Source organism: Bubalus bubalis, chromosome 15 (genome assembly GCF_019923935.1).
Source record: "Bubalus bubalis isolate 160015118507 breed Murrah chromosome 15, NDDB_SH_1, whole genome shotgun sequence".
Taxonomy (NCBI): Eukaryota; Metazoa; Chordata; class Mammalia; order Artiodactyla; family Bovidae; genus Bubalus; species Bubalus bubalis.
In genome coordinates, this window is record NC_059171.1 from 8347122 (window position 1) to 8369953 (window position 22832).

The following is a 22832-nucleotide window of genomic DNA, read 5'->3' on the forward strand; positions in this document are numbered from 1 at the left end:
CAAGTCATGATTACCTATTAACCATTACAGTGCTCAAATCAGAGCTACACAACATGGTGCTAAAAACCTCCCTTCAGGTCAAGTTCAGGCCTTTTATTAATTAGGACTTTTGGAGAATAAGCATTCATTTTGTTTGGCATACTCCTAAAAGAACTGTTAGCCCATTTTTCTCCGTTTTTTCATACAAGTGTTACAAAAGTCCTTCTTTGACTGCTTTCCCAAGTGTCCTTGTTACCATGTCCAACTTTATACTGCTTACCACGCAACAGAGCCAATAAATCAACAAATGAGGTGTTGGGGCAAGGAACAGCAACCTTATTTGGAAAGCCAGTAGACCAAGAAGATGGTGGATTAGTGTCCCAAAGAACCAGCACACCCAAGCTAGAATTCAGGCTTTTGCTTTTATACTAAAAGGCGAGAGGGTGTGGATGGTGGTGGCAAGTTTCTTGGACCTTTTGTGTTTGCAGCTCTCCTTATGGGTCAGGTCATGATGTTCGTACAGACCTTCAACAAAACAAATACTATTTATTCTCTGTTCTGCACTGTGGAGGTATTTGCTAGTATTCTAACTAAACCTGAAGTATATGTAAAATGAACTGAGACTTGTACTATATAAATTTTTCAACCTCCTTGGACCTTATTTCCTTCCTCTCAGTCCAGAAACCATTCTTGATAGAGAAGACCCAAGCAAAGTAATAGGTGATGACAATCCCTACTTTCTCTTTTTCATTGATGAGTAGGGTATTTATTTGACATGAATAGAATTTAAAATAGTTTGGCTTTGTGTTTTTTTTTTTAATTTTTGTTACTTTTAGAACATACAAAACTGTGACCTTTCTAATACACTTCTTATAAATTAGTGACACTCTTTTATATGTGTCCTGTGTGTCTCTACTTTTTATTTCGTAAATGTCCCTTAAAAATAAGAGTTTCAGTGACTCATAAATAATTAAGTTAACCTATCTACCTGTCTTCTTGAAAGGGCCATTTAAATGAAATACAAAAAAAAATCTCTTGAAGTACTTAATGAGATTAAATGGAACCTCACACCTTGTTAGTTTGTTTTTTTTTTAAGTAAATTTTCTCACTGTAATGTTAATCAGAAACATATTAATAGTATCTAAAATAAAAATCTTGACCACTAGTTAAGATCAGTCAACTCTTCTACTTTAAAAAGAATACGTCCAACTTGATGGTCTGCTGGTCAGCATCTATTAGTGCACCTTAAATACACACGAGCCCGTGACAGGCTTGTCTGAAGTAAACATTTATATGCACCGTGTCTGGTTTCTCTCCTGTTGTCAGTCCTGTGTGGAAACCAGAATGCTTGGAAGTTCTTCCTCATTGCTTCTTACTGATGATAACTTCATAGTTTTAGAGAGACAGACATTATTATGTAAATAAAAATAGCTATTCTGGTAGGGTGGTAGGATTAGGGATGATTTTTATGAGCAAAGTGTTTTAATCTCCTCTGATTTTAAAATTTTTCTTCATTGAAGTATAGTTGATTTACAGTATTATGTTAGTTTTAGTTATACAGCAAAGTGATTCAATTTTATGTTTTTCAGATTATTTTCCTTTATAGGTTATTATAAGATACTGAATATAGTTTTCTGTGCTATACAATAAATTCTTGGTGCGTTATCATCTGTTTTTAACTAAACAGATCCTTTACCTTTAAAATGTGTGTTAAGATCTTGCGTAGAAATAAAAAGTTCCTATTCTCTGTCTTCATTGTTGAATGACAAATATTTCCGGGTCCTCAAGAAACCATAGAACTTGCATCCCTCTCATATTCTTCACTTTTTTCTCTTCTCTGGAAGATCCAGATTTAATGAATCATGTCTTTTGTATATGGTGTTTGTGATAGAGAAGGGGAAGAAATGTAGTTCCATGTGAACACCAAACTAAACTGACTGATAAAGGGAATTCTAATTAATTTTTCTAGATAAGGTTTCAAAACACAAATGTGAAGTAAATGGAGCACATAAGCAAACTAAGAATACATTTTCTGCAGCACTGTACTCACACCAGTGCTTAGCCCAGTAGCTTGCAGTTTATGGTTTAGGTATAAGAACCTGTTGCTGTTCAGTCACTAAGTTGTGTTGGACTCTCTGCAACCCCATGGACTGCAGCACGCCAGGCCTCTCTGTCCTCCACTAACTGCCCGAGTTCGCTCAAATTCATGGCCATTGAGTAGGCCATGCTATCTGTTTCCTTCTCCTTTGGCCTTCAGTCTTTCCCAACATCAAAGTCTTTTCCAGTGAGTCAGCTCTTCGCATCTTCAGCTTCAGCATCAGTCCTTCCAGTGAATATTGAGGGTTGAGTTCTTTTAGGATTGATTGATTTGACTTCCTTGCATTCCAAGGGACTCTCAAGTGTCTTCTCCAGCACCACAATTCGAAAACATCAATTCTTTGGCACTCAGCCTTCTTTGCCTTCTCATAGTAATGCTTATTATCCTAGCCAATGTGTAACTGGAGCACTGTTTTTGCTTTTAGAGGATGAGTGAGAGGAATAAGAGTTTGTAGTGGCAAGTAAGAGTAACTGGGATACAGTTGCCCAGAGTCTTAATACCACCTAAAAGTTTAGACTAAAGACCCTCAAACTGCATTCTGTGTTGTTGGTATTGTATGAATAAGAGCAAGCTTTAGAGGTTTATTCTTGTGTAGAAAACATTAATAATACTAACACACATGGTTCACCCATTATGTGTCAAATACGGTTCTGAGTGGGGCTTCACTGGTGGCTCAGTGGTAAAGAATCTGCCTCTAACGCAGAAGACTTGGGTTTACTCCCTGGGTTGGGAAGATCCCCTAGAGAAGAAAATGGTAACCCACTCCAGTATTCTTGCTGGGAAGTCCCCTGGACAGAGGAGCCTGGCGGGCTGCAGTCCATGGGGTTGTAAAAGAGTTGGACGACTTAGTGACTAAATAACATCTTGCTTTGCCTTCAGAAATCAGTCCAGTTTAGCTCTTCATGTCGTGGTACCATTTTTTCTCCTGGTCTTTTCTAATTTTTTTTCTTAAGTTTACCCTTTCATTATGGTAATATATGAAAAATTTGTATAGTCTTCCGTCCCTTTTTGGAGTGGGGCTAAAATTTTTTAATCTCAAATTCATCTAAACACTAAAGAAATTATTTCTTCTGTTAAAGCTTATAAGTATTTTAAGAGTTAAACGATTGAAACACAAATGGTATGGTGGATGGAGCTCATTCCACTCTGTCAACTCCTAAATGGCACAGTGTAAGGTCTAAGTAATTTAAATTAAATGTCTTCAAAGCTTTCCTTATACTTTTTTGTTCATTAAATATTGTTTCTGTTCTTACATTTTTGTCTCCCTTTTTAAAAATATTACAACATTTTAGATAGTTACAAAATATTGTGTAGTATCTGCACAAAATTTTCAAGTGAAGGAAACTACAAAGGACATGTCAAAAGTACAGAATGTCTGTCACTGACAATTCTTTAGGTACCACTTGGCATGGACATAAATATGTTATATTGTTAACTACACTATTGTCAACAGATATTCTTTTAGTGGTAAGCAAAAATCATATAATAATGAGTTATACTTTAATGGAGTTTTACTTATTTCAAAATATAAAAGTACTATTTTAAGCACATATAAAGAAGAACATATACACAGTGACGGTCATATTAGATATGAGTAGTTTAGCAGTTTTGTGAGGTATAGGTAAATTTTGAAAGCATATGATATAAAGCTACTTGTCACAAAAAGTAAAGTGGATATACTCATTCTGTTCTTTTATTCTAAATGCAAAAAATACTCCTGTTTAACTTTTGAAATCTTAGTTTCTTTTAAAACTTGTGATATTATTCTGAACTCTCAGTCAGTTTGTGTTGCTTCTAAGGCTGTTGGGGGCGGTTCAGCACTATGGAATCCAATTTGTTAAGAGACTGGTGGAATATATAGAAATAAAATACTAATATATGTGTGTATATTCTGGTCTCATGTCTAAACACAGTAAATATAAAGAAAGGCAAACAATTCCTGGATTTAAATTAAATTACTCTTTTCCCTTCCAGATTGCAGATTTCGGTTTATCAAAATGGCGCATGATGTCCCTCTCACAATCACGAAGTAGTAAGTCTGCACCTGAAGGAGGGACAATTGTCTATATGCCACCTGAAAACTATGAACCCGGACAGAAAGCAAGGGCTTCTGTCAAGCATGATATATATAGGTACAGTATGTTACTTTTGCTCAGAGTTAACTTTGCCTAAAGTGAAGTGACTCTTGAGAGTCCCTTGGTTTGCAAGGAGATCCAACCAGTCCATTCTGAAGGAGATCAGCCCTGGGTGTTCTTTGGAAGGAATGATGCTAAAGCTGAAACTCCAGTACTTTGGCCACCTCATGCGAAGAGTTGACTCATTGGAAAAGACTCTGATGCTGGGAGGGATTGGGGACAGGAGGAGAAGGGGACGACAGAGGATGAGATGGCTGGATGGCATCACTGATTCAATGGACGTGAGTCTCAGTGAACTCGGGGAGTTGGTGATGAACAGGGAGGCCTGGCATGCTGCGATTCATGGGGTCGCAAAGAGTCGGACACAACTGAGCAACTGAACTGAACTGAAAGTGAAGTGAAGTCTCTCAGTCGTGTCCGACTCTTTGCAACCCTGTGGACCGTAGCCCACCAGGCTCCTCTGTCCTTGGGATTTTCCAGGCAAGAGTACTGGAGTGGGGTGCCATTTCCTTCTCCACAAGATTAATCAATCAGGGTTTTGAAGCTACAGTTTATTTATTTATATTTTTTGAAGCTACAGTTTAAAAGTATGATTCTTATGCTTCTCTCATAGGTGTAGTAAAAATAAATTAGAGACAGTGGTTAATATTTTTCAAATTAAAAATACCTTGCTTTAAGGAATTCCCTGGCACCTTAGTGATTAAGATTCCAGGCTTTCGCTGCCATGACCCAGGTTTAATCCCTGGTCGGGAAACGGATCTCACAAGTTGTGCAGAGCAGCCAAAAAAATAAAAATATAAACATATAAAAATAAAGGTGCCTCGCTTTAAGCTACTTTTACACTCTATTAATTTGTAATATTCAAGGGCCTTTATCATATGTGACCTTGAGAGAGGGAGGGAAAAGTGTGAATAACATTTAACTTTACCAAAAGAGACAGTACTCACACCAGAAAAAAGTCAGTAGAATAGGGCTACCTGAGACAGTCTTTTTTACTACTCTATTTTGTGTGAATGATAGAATCATGTAATTAAAGGACATGGTATTAATGAATCATCCATAAGTTATCCTTGCCTATTATTTTGTTTTTATTGTACTAATTTCCTAATTTTTCAAATTGAATTATTTTCCTTTCAAAGTAAAACTGTATACAAATATTCAGCATCTTGGTTCTATATAGCGATTCTTTAAGCAGCATTTCACTACATTATTATTTTCAAAAATGGTATCTCAACTGTCAGCCTTTTAAATCGGTACTATTTAGTTTATTATGCATAGTTACTATATGTATATTTTATCTTAAACAGCTATGCAATTATTATATGGGAAGTCTTATCCAGAAAACAGCCTTTTGAAGGTAAGTGTACTTTGACTTCCTTATTATGACATCATGTTGGTAAATCACACTCAGAACTATCTAAATAAAGATCACCTATTTTAAATCTGTCTACCATTCATTTTGTGGAAAGCACACTAGAAAAACATAACAGTTTATCAATGTGAATCCCATGTCTATTGGAAAATACTGAATTAAGGATCAGAAAAATACAGATTTGTTCTGATAATAATTAACTCCATTATTAAGCCACTGAATCTCTTAAGTCCTCATTTTTTTCATCTGCAAAATAAGAATTTTGAATTCTTATTTCTAAGGTTCATTCCAACTATAAAATTCTTTATATGAAAATTTAATTAGTGCTCCTTTAAAGACCAGGAGACATTGAAGAATAATTTTCACATTTTCTGATAACGTTGTCTATTTCTTTGAGGTTCATTTAGGTCAGTTTGCTGTGTAACAACCTCAAAATCTCAGTAGCTAACAAACTAAACACTTATTTCTTATTCACACTAGATGATTAGTTGCTGTGACTCTTCTCGGCTCTGCTAGTTCTACTCAGCTCTGCTGAGCTCTGCTTTGCTCTGCTGTCTTCATATTCCATTGGCCAAATCAAATCACGTGGCCAAGCCCAGAATTAAAGAGGTGAAGCTATAAACTCCTCCTGTAAGTCTGGGAATAGCTGGGATATAAATATTCCTTTGACAGAAAGGGAGGTAATGAATTATACCTAAGGTTTTTAAGATTCTCTGATTTTCATCTGGTTGAGTTTAGAATGTAATTAATATGTTAGATCATAATATATTTCTAATGAATGAAATATATTTTCATTTGTTTTGACAGACGTCACCAATCCTTTGCAGATTATGTATAGTGTGTCACAAGGACATCGACCTGACACTAATGAAGAAAGTTTGCCATTTGATATACCTCATCGAGCACTTATGATCTCTCTAATAGAAAGTGGGTGGGCGCAAAATCCAGATGAAAGACCATCTTTCTTAAGTAAGTGTACAGTTTTAATCTGGACCTCTTGAATTGCAAAAATAGCGAATATGCTGTAAATAAAGTATTCCTTGAACAGTCACACAAGTTAGATGATAAAGTCAAAAGCTCGTTATTTTTTTTTTTTTTTTGATTCAGTTGTTATATGAGATGATGAGATTGAAGTGGTAAGGAGAGACTGTTGGCTATCATAAAAAGATTAGAAGATTATTCCAAATACAAGTTTTCAGAGAAAGAACATGATAAATTAAGTTTAGGAGCTATTTGTTGCTGTGTAAAAAAATTGATTGGAGAAGGGCAAGAGTAGAATCTCTAGACCAATCCTGGAAATCAAAAAATCAAATAGAATTAAAATACATTTCAGAGGTAGAATGGATCATCACCTAAATGTAAACATAGAAGAAAATCTTCATGACCTCGGATTGAGCCAAGAGCTCTTATATACAACATCGAAAACAAGATCTATTAAAAAAATTTTGATAACTGATTTTCAAAAAAATTGAAAAATTTGCACTTCAAAAGATGCTACAGAAAATTAAAAGACAAGCTGTAGACTGGGAATCTTCTTTCCAGCTAGAAAAAAAAATGAAATATATTTTGCATTCAAAACATGTCTAGTGCTTATCTGCATTGTACTTAAAAAAAATCAAAATTTGCTGTAATAATGGATTAGCATTTTCTCTCGTATTTCCAAGCACTGTTTAATAGGAGATATATATATATCTCCTTTGTCCCCGGTGCCATTTTCAAACTGTAATTTCTTCTCCCTTCCCTAAAGATTCTAGCTCTTCTGAAAATCATGCCATTAGTCAAAACTTACTTTACTTCTCTCCAGCAAGAACACTGGAGTGGGTAACCATTCCCTTCTCCAGGGGATCTTCCCCACCCAGGGATCAAACCCTGGTCTCCTGCATTGCAGGATGATTCTTTGGGTCAGGAAGATCCCCTGGAGAAGGGAATGGCTACCCACTCCCGTATTCTGGCCTTCAGAATTCCATGGACACAGGAGCCTGGTGGGCTACATGGGGTGGAGTCCATGGGGTCGCAAAGAGTTGGACACAGTTGAGCAACTAATAGTTTTTTCTCTTCTCTAATACTAAGACTAAGACTAATACTCACTTAACTTCTCTACAAACTTCCTAGCTTTTCCCTATTGTTCATCGAAAACACTGGCTTTTGGCTTAGTGACTTCTACGTCCTGCATTAGTCAGTGCTGCTGAATATTTGAGAGGAATGTTCTGCAGATCTCTGGAGTTCTCTCTATGTGTTCTTCTCCTCTTTCCTACAGTGTCCCATAAACTCTGTCTGCCGTGGTCTACCCTAACTCTAAGCCCGGTGTCTTCAGCTTGAGGTTCCACCAGGCCTCACCTTTATTTGCCTATCCCTGTAGTATAGCTGGAAACTCTCAAGGCAGGATGCTTGGGCAGTCAGGCTGTGGTAGGGCTCACCTCAGTTATTTCTCGTCACTCAGAGATCACTGTCCCTTTTTGTTGCCTGATACCTAGTGTCTAAATAACCACTGTTTCATGCATTTTGTCTGACTTTTGGGTATTTAAGACAGGAGAATACATTGGTCGTTGTTGCTTCATCTTGTCCAGAAATGGAATTCATTGGTTTTTCTTTAATAGCTAGAACTGAACTCTAAACACTACTTAGCATTCTGTTATGTTTTCAAATACATTCTCATAGATCACCTATTCTTAAGTTGTGGTACAGAGACCCCTGAAGGTGGGTTGGTCCCTGAGACTTATAAAGGATTCACAAAATCAAAACTTTTTCAAACTAATAAATATTAAGGTATTATTTTCCCTTTTCACTCTCATCCTCTGGAAAAATAGTTTCCAGAGACTAAATGAGGTGTAATGATATCATTAGGATAATGTAATGTATTTTCATATACTCTGATGTTTTAAAATGTTCTCAGTTTTAATTTCTAATATAGTAAATGTCAATAGATAAGATCAACATACACAAAAGCTCTTTGGGATAATTTTGAAGTTCTGAGACCCAAAAGTTTGAACATTACTATCCTAGATGATCATCTTGAACTACTGCAGGAGATGCATAAGTCCCATACTTTATGTTCCCAAAGTGGAGATGAAATCCCATTTCAATCTCCAAGAAGAGAAGCATGGGAGGAACATTTCCAGCTTCTGTCTGCCCCTCAACACTCCTGCTCATCCGTTAATTTTGGAGAAAAACTAACCATACTTAGCTAATCCATTCTCAGTTTTCTCCTACTTTTGGAAGTAAGCTTGTCTAAAAGATGCATACATTTTTCTGCTTCCCAATATGGAAGCAGGTGAGGCCTGTAGCTGAGTGAGTAAAACTCAGTTGAAGGGGCAAAATATTGCTAGTAAGCCTATATGCTACACATCTGAAAAGGGACATAATTCCATTTAGTTTTATCTGTAATAAAGGTGATATTTTGATCAACATCTGTCATAATTTTGTAGCTTTTCTTAATAGATTCTGAACTCAGAGAAGACAGAGGTAATCCATATTGTACCTTATCTTCCCTTCTTAAGCTTCCTACACCCCATGTTCCATGTTTCTTTTGAGCACTGAGGAAATAGAAACCATGAGAGAGAACTCCCTCATAGTTCTACTACCAGATCCATCAACTTAGTTGTACTTGACCTGTCTTACTGCTTCTCTCTTTTACAGTGGAAAGAAAAGTGTTCTTATACAACTCTCAGCAGTGTTTCTTTGTCTCTGGATGCCATTCTCTTCCTCTCTGCAGCATTCTGTTCCTTAACATTCTCTCTCCGCTCTTGCATTGCCAGTCTCTACCTGTGTACCGGATCCTTCCTTTGTCATACAGATCTATTATACTATTAGATCCTATCTTTATATAGGACAAAAATTCTTGACCCCACATCATCCTTCAGATCAAATCAGTCGCTTAGTTGTGTCCAATTCTTTGTGACCCCATTAATCGCAGCACGCCAGGCTTCCCTGTCCATCACCATCTCCTGGAGTTCACTCAAACTCACATCCATTGAGTCAGTGATGCCATCCAGCCATCTCATCTGTCTTCTCCTTTTCCTCCTGCTCCCAATCTCTCCCAGCATCAGAGTCTTTTCCAGTGAGTCAACTCTTCGCATGAGGTGGCCAAAGTACTGGAGTTTCAGCTTTAACATCAATCCTTCCAAAGAACACCCAGGGCTGATCTCCTTTAGAATGGACTGGTTGGATCTCCTTGCAGTCCAAGGGACTCTCAAGAGTCTTCTCCAACACCACAGTTCAAAAGCATCAATTCTTTGGCGCTCAGCTTTCTTCACAGTCCAATTCTCACATCCATACATGACCACTGGAAAAACCATAACCTTGACTAGACAGAACTTTGTTGGCAAAGTAATGTCTCTGCTTTTCAATATGCTATCTAGGTTGGTCATAACTTTTCTTCCAAGGAGTAAGCGTCTTTTAAATGGCTGCAGTCACCATCTGCAGTGATTTTGGAGCCCCAAAAATAAAGTCTGATACTATTTCCCCATCTATTTCCCATGAAGTGATGGGACCAGATGCCATGAGCTTCGTTTTCTGAATGTTGAGCTTTAAGCCAACTTTTCCACTCTCCTCTTTCACTCTCATCAAGAGGCTTTTTAGTTCCTCTTCACCTTCTGCCGTAAGGGTGGTGTCATCTGCATATCTGAGGTTATTGATATTTCTCCTGGCAATCTTGATTCCAGCTGGGCTTCTTCCAGCCCAGCGTTTCTCATGATGTACTCTGCATAGAAGATAAATAAGCAGGGTGACAATATACAGCCTTGACGTACTCCTTTTTGGAACCAGTCTGTTGTTCCATGTCCAGTTCTAACTGTTGCTTCCTGACCTGCATATAGGTTTCTCAAGAGGCAGGTCAGGTGGTCTGGTATCATTTTTCCACTTGCATTTGGATCTAAACACTTGGTAAGAATTGCCCATACTTCTTGTCTCTACTTCTTCCCTTCTAATTTATTTATTAACAGATGTACAGCAGTCTTCTGTTTCATATTGCCACTAAAGCTGTGTTTGTTCAAGTTACCAAGGAAAGCAGTGTTGAAATACTGATTATCTCACTTAGCCTCTCAGTAGAAGAGTTTTGGCTGACTCTTTCCCTCCTTGAAACTTTCCCCCTGATAGCTTCCAAGGCACAAGAGACCATGCTTCCCTCCCTATTATCATCTCTTCCTCTCTTTTTTTCTTCCTCTGCTCAGTTTCTAACTGTTGAAAATGGCTTAGAGCTAAATATGGCTTCTTTACTGTTTTCCACCTGCACTTTCTCTCTAGACGATCCAGTCCAAACCATGGCTTTTATACCATCTCTACCTTCTTGATGCTCAGTTTTATTTCTGGAGCCCTGACCTCTCCCTTGAGCAGCTTGTCTATATATTACTGTAGTAATAGCAGAATTATGACTGTTTCTCCTTGTTGGCTATTATTAATCATACTTCTATGACTGTTCATATGCACGTGTGTATGTGAACATATGTTTTCATTTCTCTGACCTATGAGTGCAATTGCTTGGTTGTGTGGTAAATTTATCCTTCATTTTAAAGAAATTGCCAAGCTGTTTTCCAAAGCGGCTGCATTGTGATACGTTCCTACCAGCAATGTGTGAGGTTTTCCTTTTCTCTACATCATTGTCAGTACTTGTTATTTTGTCTTTTTAATTACAGCTGTTTTAGTGAGTATGGAATGATACCTCACTGTAGTTTTAATTTGCATCTCCTAATGTCTAATGGTATTTAAGCATATTTTCATGTGCTTTTTAGCTATTTGTGTGTCTCCTTTGCTGAAATTCAATCCTTTTCTCATTTTTAAATTGGGTTATTGTCTTAAGTTGTTAAAGTTCTTTTTATATTCTAGATATAAGTTCTTTACCAGATCCATGATAGGTAAAAATGTTCTCCTAGTCTGGGGCTTGTCTTTTCATTTTTCTTAATTGCATTGTTTTTCTTAATGCATCATTTTTCTTAACGTAAGTGTTTCAACTTTTTTGAAGTCCAGTTATCAAAGATATTTTATGGATCCTGTTTCTGATACCATATCCTGGGAATTATTTGCCTAACTCAAGGCAATGAAGATTTCTTATATTTACATTTAGGTGCATAGTCTGTGTATGCATGCTAAGTCACTTCAGTTATGTCCCACTCTTTGCAACCCCATGGTATGTAGCCCACCAGGCTCCTCTGTCCATGGTGCATAGTCCATTTCAAGTTACTTCTATGTATGTTGTGAGGTAAGAGTCTAAAATCTGTTTTCGTGTGGGTATCCAACATTTGTTGAAAAGACTGTCCTTTCCTTGCTGAATTATCTTAGCAACTTTGTCAAAAAATAATTGACCATACTTGCAAAGGCTTATTTTTAGACTCTCAATTATATTCTGTTGATCTGTCTTTATTTAGATATATCTATTTTTATGCCTATAATAAGCATTCTTATTTTGGCAGTAAACATTCTAATGATTTTGAATGTCATCAGTTTGGGAAAAAATTGACTTGAGGCCTTATCACTTAATATTAGCATTTATGTTTTTCATTTTAATGGTTATAAGCAACCTGAACTCTTTTTTTCTTATTTAGAATGTTTAATAGAACTTGAACCAGTTTTGAGAACATTTGAAGAGATAACTTTTCTTGAAGCTGTTATTCAGCTAAAGAAAACAAAGGTAAATTGTCATATGAAATGTTAGAAATTTAAAACTTTAAATCGTGGAGATTTGTAATTTAGTTCTTTTTTCTTTTTTCCTTTAGTTTTATACCTTCCACAGATATACGCTACAGTACTGAGGCAGTAGAATTTATTAGAGAGTATGAATGCAGTCTTAAATCTGTCACCAAAGAACTTCTCCATTTTATTCAAACAGCCACCTCCAGATTTCCAAGACATTTTCAGACCTCCCATATATCAAATGTAAATTTGAAATGTGCAATGAGTGCCTGAATTGTGTATAATTTTACCCTAAATTACCACAGTTGTTTAATCTATGTTTATTTCCCAAAAGTTTTGATACATACAGAGTAAAAGATGCCTGGATGATTGTGCTTATCTTTATTCAGGTTTCTTGGGTTTTTCAGAGGTTTATTGCCAAATTAAGCTATAGAATTTTTATTAATAATTGAGACCAAAATGTGAATGTTTTATTGCTTATTTGTGTATTTATTTTGTTTTCCCACTCAGACACTCCATGTTGCATGGACCAAAGTAGCAGTTGATATGAATTACCTAGAATGGTTGTCTCATTTACTCATTCTGGTTCTTGTAAATCAGAAGAACAACTGAAGAGACCTATTACTGCAGGGTTTTCTTGCTGTTATTAAAAATTGTTTAAAAAGCAACTACAGTCATTTAGGGACAAAGTCAGCTTAGTTTAACACTTGCTGGGTTTCACGAAATAGCATTTGGGATATGATAATAAAAACTGTCATTTATTAGCTGAATTCTTGGGCTGTGACAGGCATAATCTACCATTGATTTATCACTAAATGACATTGCTTGCCTCTTGCAGTTTGTGGATCTGTTAACATAATTTTGGTTTAAAAGGGAAGTGCATAAAGGAAACAACTGCCCCCACTCAAACTTAAAAAAATGTTGGCAATATTACTGCCTGAATGTTTTGAGGAACTGTGTTTTAATATTTTGATAAATTTTCATTGACTTCCCTGCTTCTAAGTAGTCTTTTCCAGAACATTCCAGTCTCTCCACTTCTCAGTAGAAACAAACTTCTGATAATATTTCTTTTTGCTTTGTCTTTTCAGTTTCCTTTTCTCTCCTTACAACTTGCTGCTATTCTGCCAAGCAAAGATGGATAGAAGGATCTGTTTTCTTGTACCTTTCCTACAACCTTGATTATAAGAAACTGAACTGGAAGAGAAGCAGTTCGGTTCCTTTTTTTATCCCCAGCCAACTTAAATACTAGGATCTATATTTAAAACTGTTAATTTGGGGGAGAAATTTTTGCTTCTTAAAGTAATTTAAAGTGTGTATTTTCAAATACTTGAATATCATATAATAATAACATTACTGTCTTTAGTCAGTGTTTTTAAGTTGCAGTATTATTTTCACTCAGAGTTGTTTTAGTTACATTTTTATTTTTTTGGAATCTTTGTATCAATTCTGTAAAACTCTTAGGGAAAGAATATCATCTCCATTTCATAGACGAAATAACTGAGGTATAAGGAAGTAAGTCACATAACACTACACAGCTAGCTAATGGCAGGGCCAAGAATGGAATACAAATTTAATAAGATAATAAGATTTTTCACAAAGAAATTCCTGAAAATAAAGATCACCATTTGGGGTAGTTGTTTTGTTTGAATTCTGTACATTTTTTTCATTTTTTCTTTGAAACTGGCTCCTATAATACATGTTTTCATGGATAGCGTCTGTTATATCTTCAATAGTAAAAACTGAATCAGTTTTTCCTTCATATTTCATTGTATTTCTTTCTAGGGTCTGACTCATAAATAATCTGAATTTAACTGATCAGTATGAAAAATGATGTTTGTAATTAATGATTTGCATAATCAGAAATATTTTAATAAATTTAAAAGCACAGAAAAGATTTATATAACAGAAACGGATCTAAAGATGAATTTAAAAGGTTCATATAAAAATCTGTTTAACAAATTTTCATTGGACTGCTGTGTGCAAAATACTGTCAGATAGATTATGTACACAGATGAATAGTAATTTTTTTCTCTTAAAAGTTCTTAGACATGTTACAGAGCAGACAGTTGTTAAGTGTAAATAATGAAGGGCTGGGTATGGATCCCACCAATTTCTGAAGTTCTGTAGAGCAGCTGATATTATGTTGGTTTGAGGAAGAAAACCAGACTGTTGAGTTTGTTTTTAAATCACTCAATAGTGATGGCAGTTAATCCAAACCTGGCTTAAAGAGACAGGAGTGAATCACTAAATGATTTTAGTACAAAGGCATAGCATTTAAACAAATCATCTGCTTAGTAATGGATATCATATATCGAATGCTTAGGAAGTAATCTTAGGGCCTCTGCATATATTACGTCTAATCCTTGTTGCAGTAATCCACAAAAGTAGATATTCTTATCTCCAGTTTACAGATAAGTAAACTAAGATTAAGTCTCATGCCCCAAATCAGACAGGGTTCCTGGCATTCTGATCAGATCTGCTTGGCCCCCATCATTCTGTTAGGTCACTCTGCCTCCTGTACTTAGTCCAGCCCTCAACTTCTTATAATTAAAATATAAATAATAATATTACTTAGAATCATGGTGCCTAAAATATAGTAAATGCTTAATAATTATGGATAGATAGAGGTACACACAAATTGAAATATATAAAGTACTTCGTTTGAACTAGGTACTTTATTATCTCAATCTTTGGAATGACCCTGCATGTAAATATCATTCCATTTTAAAAGATGAATTTGTTCAAGGTAACCAGTTAATATGAGACAGAATTCAAAGCATATATCTCTAAAGTTATTTCCCCTATTCTACACTATCTCTACCTTTAAGTTAGATATTATATTCTCAACTGATTGAGCTTTTCTTTCCATTGATTTTGCATAACTATATAAAATTATGTTAAGTAGATTGTATTTTACTCATATAACTTTCTGCTGCTGCTGCTGCTAAGTTGCTTCAGTCATGTCCGACTCTGTGCGACCCCATAGACGGCAGCCCACCAGGCTCCCCCGTCCCTCGGATTCTCCAGGCGAGAACACTGGAGTGGGTTGCCATTTCCTTCCCCAGTGCATGAAAGTGAAAAGTGAAAGTGAAGTTGCTCAGTCATGTCCGACTCCTAGCGACCCCATGGACTGCAGCCCACCAGGCTCCTCCGTCCATAGGACTTTCCAGACAAGAGTACTGGGGTGGGGTGCCATTGCCTTCTCCGCATATAACTTTGTAATCACCTCTAATTCTTTTTTTTAATATAAATTTATCTATTTTAATTGAGGCTAATTACTTTACAGTATTGTATTGGTTATGCCATACATCAACACGAATCCACCATGGGTGTACATGTGTTCCCCATCCTGAACCCCCCTCCCACCTCTCTCCCCATACCATCCCTCTGGGTCATCCCAGTGCACCAGCCCCAAGCATCCTGTATCATGCTTCGAACCTGGACTGGCGATTCGTTTCACATAGGATATTATACATGTTTCAATGCCAGTCTCCCAAATCATCCCACTCTCGCCCTCCCCCACAGAGTCCAAAAGACTGTTCTATACATCACCTCTAATTCAAACACATGTATGTATGTATGTATGTATTTCAGTTACAGAATGCATCAAGAACTGTTCACTTAAGTGACAAGAAGAAAAGGGAGTTATCTCCGAACATACCTGTAAATTCTGGTCCACAGGAGGTAAAAAAAAAAAAAATTATGCTAATTAAACTCAAAATATGAGAAGAATATGAAAAATCATTTAGTCTGTCTTGCTCTTTTATAGATGAGAAGCTCAAGTCCAGGGAGGTTTTAAGATTTTAAGATGGCAATCTCCAGTTTGGTTCATCTCATCAAATCACAGTCCTCGCTTCTTTCTGGGGCATTGAATTCTGTCCCTGTCATCATTTTATGTGAAGACTGGTGTCCCAGGGTAGTACATAGGCAAATCACTGATACACTTTGGCCACTATAAGCTGTACTACCTGCCTTGTTCTTAACTTCTTACAATGACTGGGTAAAGGAAAATGCTATTTATGTGGCTATTCAAATAGATTTCTTTGGTAGCATTTATTCAGAATTATTTCATATTAATCATTTCTTTTAGGAACATATAAAATATGTTCTCTTTACAGATTCAGAAATGTAATAATACCTTCAAAATGAACCACAAAACACAGTGTGTAGTCTTTATATATGCTGTCTCTTGGATCTTTGAGCCCATACATGCACGTTTTTAGATAGGTATGCAGAAAGAACCTGAGAACCAGAGTATTTAAATGCCTTGTCAAAGGTTAGACAGTAATTCCATGACACAGCTGGGATTGGAGCCAAGTTCAGTATTACTTCTTCCATGAATTTCTGCTCCTCCATGTTGAAGAAACCTGAGGCTTGAGAATAGGCGTTTGATCTGAATCAATATTAGGTAGTCAGAGCTACAGATCTCAAGTTTTTCATCAGCTGGACAGTCTGTGAGATTATATACAAAATATTGAAAAAATAATGATTTCTAGTATATTTAACTATTGCCCCACCCACCCAATTGACCTGATAAATCAAGTTCACCTTGCTTTTTGTTATTTCATATATGTGTTTAATTTTGTAAAGTATAATTTGTGTTAGTCTTGATTCTTTGTTTATAATAAGCCAAAAGCAAGACCTGTTTAGAAATTAAAGCTGTATAACTTTTTAAATAATTTTGCATTAACATAAACAATTTATCTTCTATTTATTTTAGGAATCATCTGGATCCTCTCAGCTCCATAAAACTAGTGGTTCTCCTGGAACCTCACGGTCCCTGTCAGCTCCTCAAGGCAATGACTTTTTATCTGGTGTGTATATTTTTCAGTCAGTTATTACAAGTTTTCAATTTTCTTTCAAGATTATATTCTTGCAGGTAGTCATGGTTCGTATGGAACGTGTCTTTCGTTTGCATTCATAACTTGTTTTTTAAAAGTGACAGTCTAAAGATGTGAAAATAGTAATGGGATGTTAAACAAATACATTTAAGTATAAAAAGCATTCTGTTAGACACTACAGAAAGATATTTTTTAAAATATCTTGTAAGAAAGAAGAAAAATATTTCTAAGTCACCATGCTGCTGCTAAGTCGCTTCAGTCGTGTCCGACTCTATGCGACCCCATAGACGGCAGCCCACCAGGCTCCTCCGTCCCTGGGATTCTCCAGGCAAGAACACTGGAGTGGGTTGCCATTTCCTTCTCCAGTGCATGAAAGTGAAAGTGAAGTCGCTCAGTCGTGTCCAACTCCTAGGGACCCCATGGGCTACAGCCCACCAGGCTCCTCCATCCATGGGATTTTCCAGGCAAGAGTACTGGAGTGGGTTGCCATTGCCTTCTCCACTAAGTCACCATAGTATTAGATAAAAAGTAATATACTGTATGAGATATAGGGATGTAGAGCTATGTTAGTATAGTGGAAAAGTAAGAGTTTTTACAAAGTACTTTCACAACAACCTTGTGAGGGAGATATTCCTCATTTTACAGATTCTTAAGATCAAGACTGCTGGATCACATAGTTAGTAACTGGCAAATCCAAGATTTGAACCCAGGTCTTTTTGATAAATATTTTCATGTCACTCTACTACACCATGTTGTCATCATGAAGAAATTATTTCTGGCTGAAAGTTGGACCTATAGTTATAAAGGATGGGCATTCCAGGCAAAAGGAACTACATAGAGGCAAAGAAGCAAGAAAACCCAGAGAACAGTGAGTAGTTGGGTCTAGCTGGCAAAGACGGTGAATGAAAGGTCATCAAAGATGAGGAGGGTGGAGTCATCAGGATGAATTCTAATACTAGGCTAAGCCATTTGGACTCATTTGCTTGGGTAGGAAGCAGCTATTGCAAATTTTTGAGCAAGGGTGTGTGTGACATGATAAACTTTTTTGCTTTAGAAAGATTCATCCTGGCTGGAATATATAGGATATTTTGGAAGGGAAAGGAGATTCAAGGTGGGGAGCCCAGTTAGGAGACTACTGCTGCTGCTAAGTCACTTCAGTCGCGTCCAACTCTGTGCAACCCCATAGGCTCTGTGCAGCCCACTAGGCTCCCCCGTCCTTGGGATTCTCCAGGCAAGAACACTGGACTGGGTTGCCATTTCCTTCTTCAATGCATGAAAGTGAAAAGTGAAAGTGAAGTCGCTCAGTCGTGTCTGACTCTTAGTGCCCCAGTGGACTGCAGCCTACCAGGCTCCTCCGTCCATGGGATTTTCCAGGCAAGAGTACTGGAGTGGGGTGCCATTGCCTTCTCTGGGTTAGGAGACTATTGGTCTATTAATGTACTCCATGAGAAATTATGAAACCTGCTCCAGAGGATAAGAAGCGGAGAATGGTGTGAGAAATGTTACAGAGGACACACTGATAGGACTACAACTTTTCACTTGTAGGAGGGAATAGAGAAAAAAAGATGAAGATAAAGCTTTGAACAAGTTTAGTTGGAAGAACATTGGTGATATTAACAGAAATAGGAGTTGAAATGGGTGTTAGAACTAAGATGAATAATTTTTTTTAACTTTTTACAATTTGAGGTGCTTAGCATATATGAGGGTTATATCCTGTTGAAAATGTAAGACTTAAGGTTCAGTGAAGACAGAAAATTCAATTTCATGGATTTGGGAAGGGAGGTGACCATTGAGACGTTGATGTTTAATAAGATTGCCAAAGGAAACTGTGGAAAGACATATAAATTCACAGGACACATTAGAAGTGCAGAAGGGGGAAGATGACACAGAAGAAAACATATGATATAAAGAAGTAAAATTCTATGATTTATAATTTATATAGGACAGACAAGCACAGACAGAAATATGGTTTAAAAAAATTCATCATAAATCTTTTTGATCTAAACACTATTTTCTTGTGAGTTAGGTTTATGAATGAGCTTATACAATGAAAATTAAAAGACATTAAATACCACCCTCTGTGTGATCCAGACGTTCATATTTTAGCTAATAGGAATATTCTACCCCTAACGGAGATGTTGTGTTTTATAGCAAAAACTCAGGATTTCTCTGCGCTCCATCAATGTTCAGTGAATCACAGTCGGAACAGTGACTTCTGTGTGGATTGTCGGGTAGCGTTCTGTGACCACAGGACTGCCCCATGCTCTTTAGCAATAGTGAATCCTCTCTCAGCTGAGGGAAACTCAGGTAAATATGTGCTGTGAAACGCTTTGTAAATGATGCCATTTACCTCACAACTGTATATTCAATAGATATGCTATTTAATGTTTTATATTCTTCAGTATGGTATATACGTACTGTAAGTAGGAAAGCATTCCCAATCCCTGAAGAGTGTTAACATGTAAACATAAGCCTAAATGGTATTCCATGAACATCTATCTAGGGAAGGAGTGCTCAGAGAAGGTGTGACTTAATATGTCACTAAAGTAAATATATTTTTATTTATCAAATATTCAAGTATCCTTTATGTTTAAAAAAAAAAAATGAAAAAAAGTGACATTTGCCTCCATGATTTACAAAGAGTAAAAATGCAGTGCATTTTCTTGGAGGGGAAGGGAAGAGATAACCCAAATAGCTGAATTTTTCCTGAAAATTAATAGCATCCTTCAAAATAGTGCTGTTCCATATTAGCTTAATTACAGAAAAATTAGATGTTATGTCTTATTATTTTGTTTTTCATCTGATTTTACTCATAACTGTGTATCTGTCCCCACTTCTTTACCTGTCATTGCTTTTCTACAGGGCGATTTCAGCCTGGTATAGCCCAACAGTGGATCCAGAGCAAAAGGGAAGACATTGTGAGCCAGATGACTGAAGCCTGCCTTAACCAGTCTCTAGACGCCCTCCTGTCCAGAGATTTGATAATGAAGGAGGACTATGAACTCATTAGTACCAAACCTACAAGGACCTCAAAAGTCAGACAGTTATTGGATACCACTGACATTCAAGGAGAAGAATTTGCCAGAGTTATAGTACAAAAGTTGAAAGATAATAAGCAAATGGGTCTTCAGCCTTACCCAGAAATACTTGTGCTTTCTCAATCACCATCTTTAAATTTCTTTCACAATAAAAGCCATAAAAAATAACTCTTTCCAAGAACAGAAGTCAGTGTATAAGAGTATTTTATATTTCTTTTGCCTTGATAATGTTGTTTTTATGAGATTCATATGAGTATTTAAAACTTCAGTGCAGTTTCTTCTTCAGATAAATTTTAGTCTCCTTCCATGATATTATAGTATTTTTTAAATTAATACCGTAGAAAGTTTGTGTTTTGCTGCATAGTTCAATTTTTGTCTTCTTTGGTTAATTAAAACTTTTTTCAATTAATAATTATATGTTTATTATACAAAGCAATGTTTTCAGGTTCCACATGTTTCTCGTGGAAACCATTTTCACATACGCTTTCTTTGTGGATTATTTATTACTTGTTTGAGATGCTTGGCTTTTTGAAGTGTACCCCTTAGACTTAAATCAGGGGTAGTATAGCATTCCTAGCCTACAGTCTCAGGTTCCAGTCCTCTTCAGAGTTGTTCATTAAGCTCTATTATCCACATTACACATTTAAATGTTATTTATTGACCTCCTTAAAAGATTGTTTCAAAGATAAAGGAGTACAGCATATAAAGAAAAAAAATCCTTCAACATGTGTTTGTACTCCTGTTTCTAGCCTGAACTATCAACCAAGGTAACAACCAAAATTAACAGATTAATATGTATCATTCTATCGCTTTCTTCCTACTCATATTTAAAATATATGCTCTTTTGGGGAAGGATTGTTTCTTAATATTATCATTGTTACAACACATCATACTTCAACCTGATTTTTGCACTTAGTACATCATGTGAAGCCTTCCAGATCACATTCAAGCTTAATTCATGTTTTGATTGCTGTATAATATTATTAGAGCTATTTTTTTTTTCATTTTCTTGTTCAAACCAATGATATATATAGTGTGAGTTTTTTGGGGTTTTTTTTTTTTTTTTTTTTTGGTTAATGGGTTATGTCACTAAGGTGAAAACTAATAAGAAATAGCCCTTTTCTGAAAAGGTTTATTTAGCAATGTCAGCAAAAAGTGTGATGTAAGATAAATTTGAAAGGACAAACTTTGAAGTTAGGCTATACGGTATGACCCACAGTTTGAAAAAAAGAGTAAAATCAATAGATGTCACTGAGGCAATTAAATGTTTTATTAAAATAGATATTTTAGTCTCCATTTTGGAGCTGGGCCTCTGGTGCCTCTTTACTGTCTCTGAGAAATATGGCCGTTACTAGGGAAAGGTAGAAACCTAGTATATGAGTTATCTTTTATTATATTTTATTTTTAAAGTGTTTGGATAAAGATTTAATTTGGGAAATGAGGGAGAAAATTATTTGAAGGTTTTCCCCTTTACACAGTTGTTGTTGTTTTTTTAATTATTGTGAATCTTGACGGTTTCAGATTAACTTTTATATCAGTTTAATGATGTGGTATCTGGATTGATAAAGTGAACTTTGCCCTGGTTTTTTGTTTTTTTGTTTTTCATTTTCTGCCCAGATCTAAAAACTCAAGGTTTCCAATCTGTATGCATATGACTGCGTGCACATCAGCCACTTTCTTCCCTAACTTATATATGAGCAGCACAGATGCAGTCGTCCATTTCAGCTCTGCAGCCTTTTTCTGCATGAATAATAACAACGTATTGACGAGGATGGTGATGACAAGGATCAAGATGAATCTACAGTGAGCTCTTAGCCCCTAACAGAATCGTTGCCGTCGCAGCAGCCAGTTTCCATTACACTAATACCTGATAATGCAGCAATGTTTAGGGGAAGGTGCCACAGAGTATTCTGAGTCTGACCTGTCAGTATAGCACAGGGCCTGGCAGAGACACTGTCATGAATATCTCCTTAATGAATGTCACTGGAATGAAAGCTGAGAAGAGAGAAGAAAGAGGTTTCCTTGAAATCACACTTCCCAAGATGTAATGCGAATACAGCTGGTAGTGGATGAGATTGTTTTAGGTAGTATGCGGACAGGCAGCACTAAATTAACATTTTGTCACATAGGAAGTTCTTTTTAATCAAGTCTTCTAATTAAGTAAAGGAGAACGTTAAAATTGTGCTATCATCCTTTATCCTCTTTATCATCCTTTATTAAAAAGAGACAGACTTCAGGAACAGTGTTTAGCGGGAATTTTGTAACTTTTTGAATTGTATTTCATTTGAAGATGACCTACATATGTGTCACCATTTTTCTATTTATAATGTATACTATGTAAAGTGTTTTAGAATATTCAAATAACAATTTGAAGTACTAAATTATAGGTAGTATATGTGAATGTGAACAATAGAATAAAATGACATTGATTCAATCACTCTAAGGAGGGACCTAAAATTTTATAATAATATATTTTTTAACTAGGTAGTAATAGGTAATGCTCATGCACTCTTTGCACTATATGTTAAGGCAGTGCTACCCAGAAGATTGGTCCACAGAGCAGCTGCATGAAAATCAGCCAGAACTAGTGAGATGTACAAACTCATGGTCCCTAACTCACTCAGATCTTTCCGATCACTCAGACTCAATCTCTGATGTTTGAGACCTTTTGTTTTAAGAAACATAGAGAAGGGGATCAAGATGGCAGAGTAGAGAGGTATGCAACTCACCTCCTACCACAAATAT

General features: G+C 36.3%; 1 protein-coding gene across 2 annotated transcripts in view; it reads left to right on the forward strand.

The window, feature by feature from the left end:
- Nucleotides 1-21671, forward strand: part of RIPK2 (receptor interacting serine/threonine kinase 2) — a 39845-nt gene extending 18174 nt beyond the window's left edge. The window contains exons 4-11 of one of the 2 annotated variants that reach the window (XM_006056582.4): nucleotides 4052-4209; nucleotides 5520-5569; nucleotides 6392-6553; nucleotides 12121-12206; nucleotides 15803-15892; nucleotides 16929-17022; nucleotides 19201-19356; nucleotides 19912-21671. In XM_006056582.4, the coding sequence (XP_006056644.3) occupies nucleotides 4052-4209; nucleotides 5520-5569; nucleotides 6392-6553; nucleotides 12121-12206; nucleotides 15803-15892; nucleotides 16929-17022; nucleotides 19201-19356; nucleotides 19912-20255 (1140 nt within the window). In that variant the 3' untranslated portion in view covers nucleotides 20256-21671. The remainder of the gene's footprint in view (nucleotides 1-4051; nucleotides 4210-5519; nucleotides 5570-6391; nucleotides 6554-12120; nucleotides 12207-15802; nucleotides 15893-16928; nucleotides 17023-19200; nucleotides 19357-19911) is intronic. The other variant, XM_025265003.3, reaches the window with a different exon arrangement.
- The last annotated feature ends 1161 nt before the right edge of the window (nucleotides 21672-22832 follow it).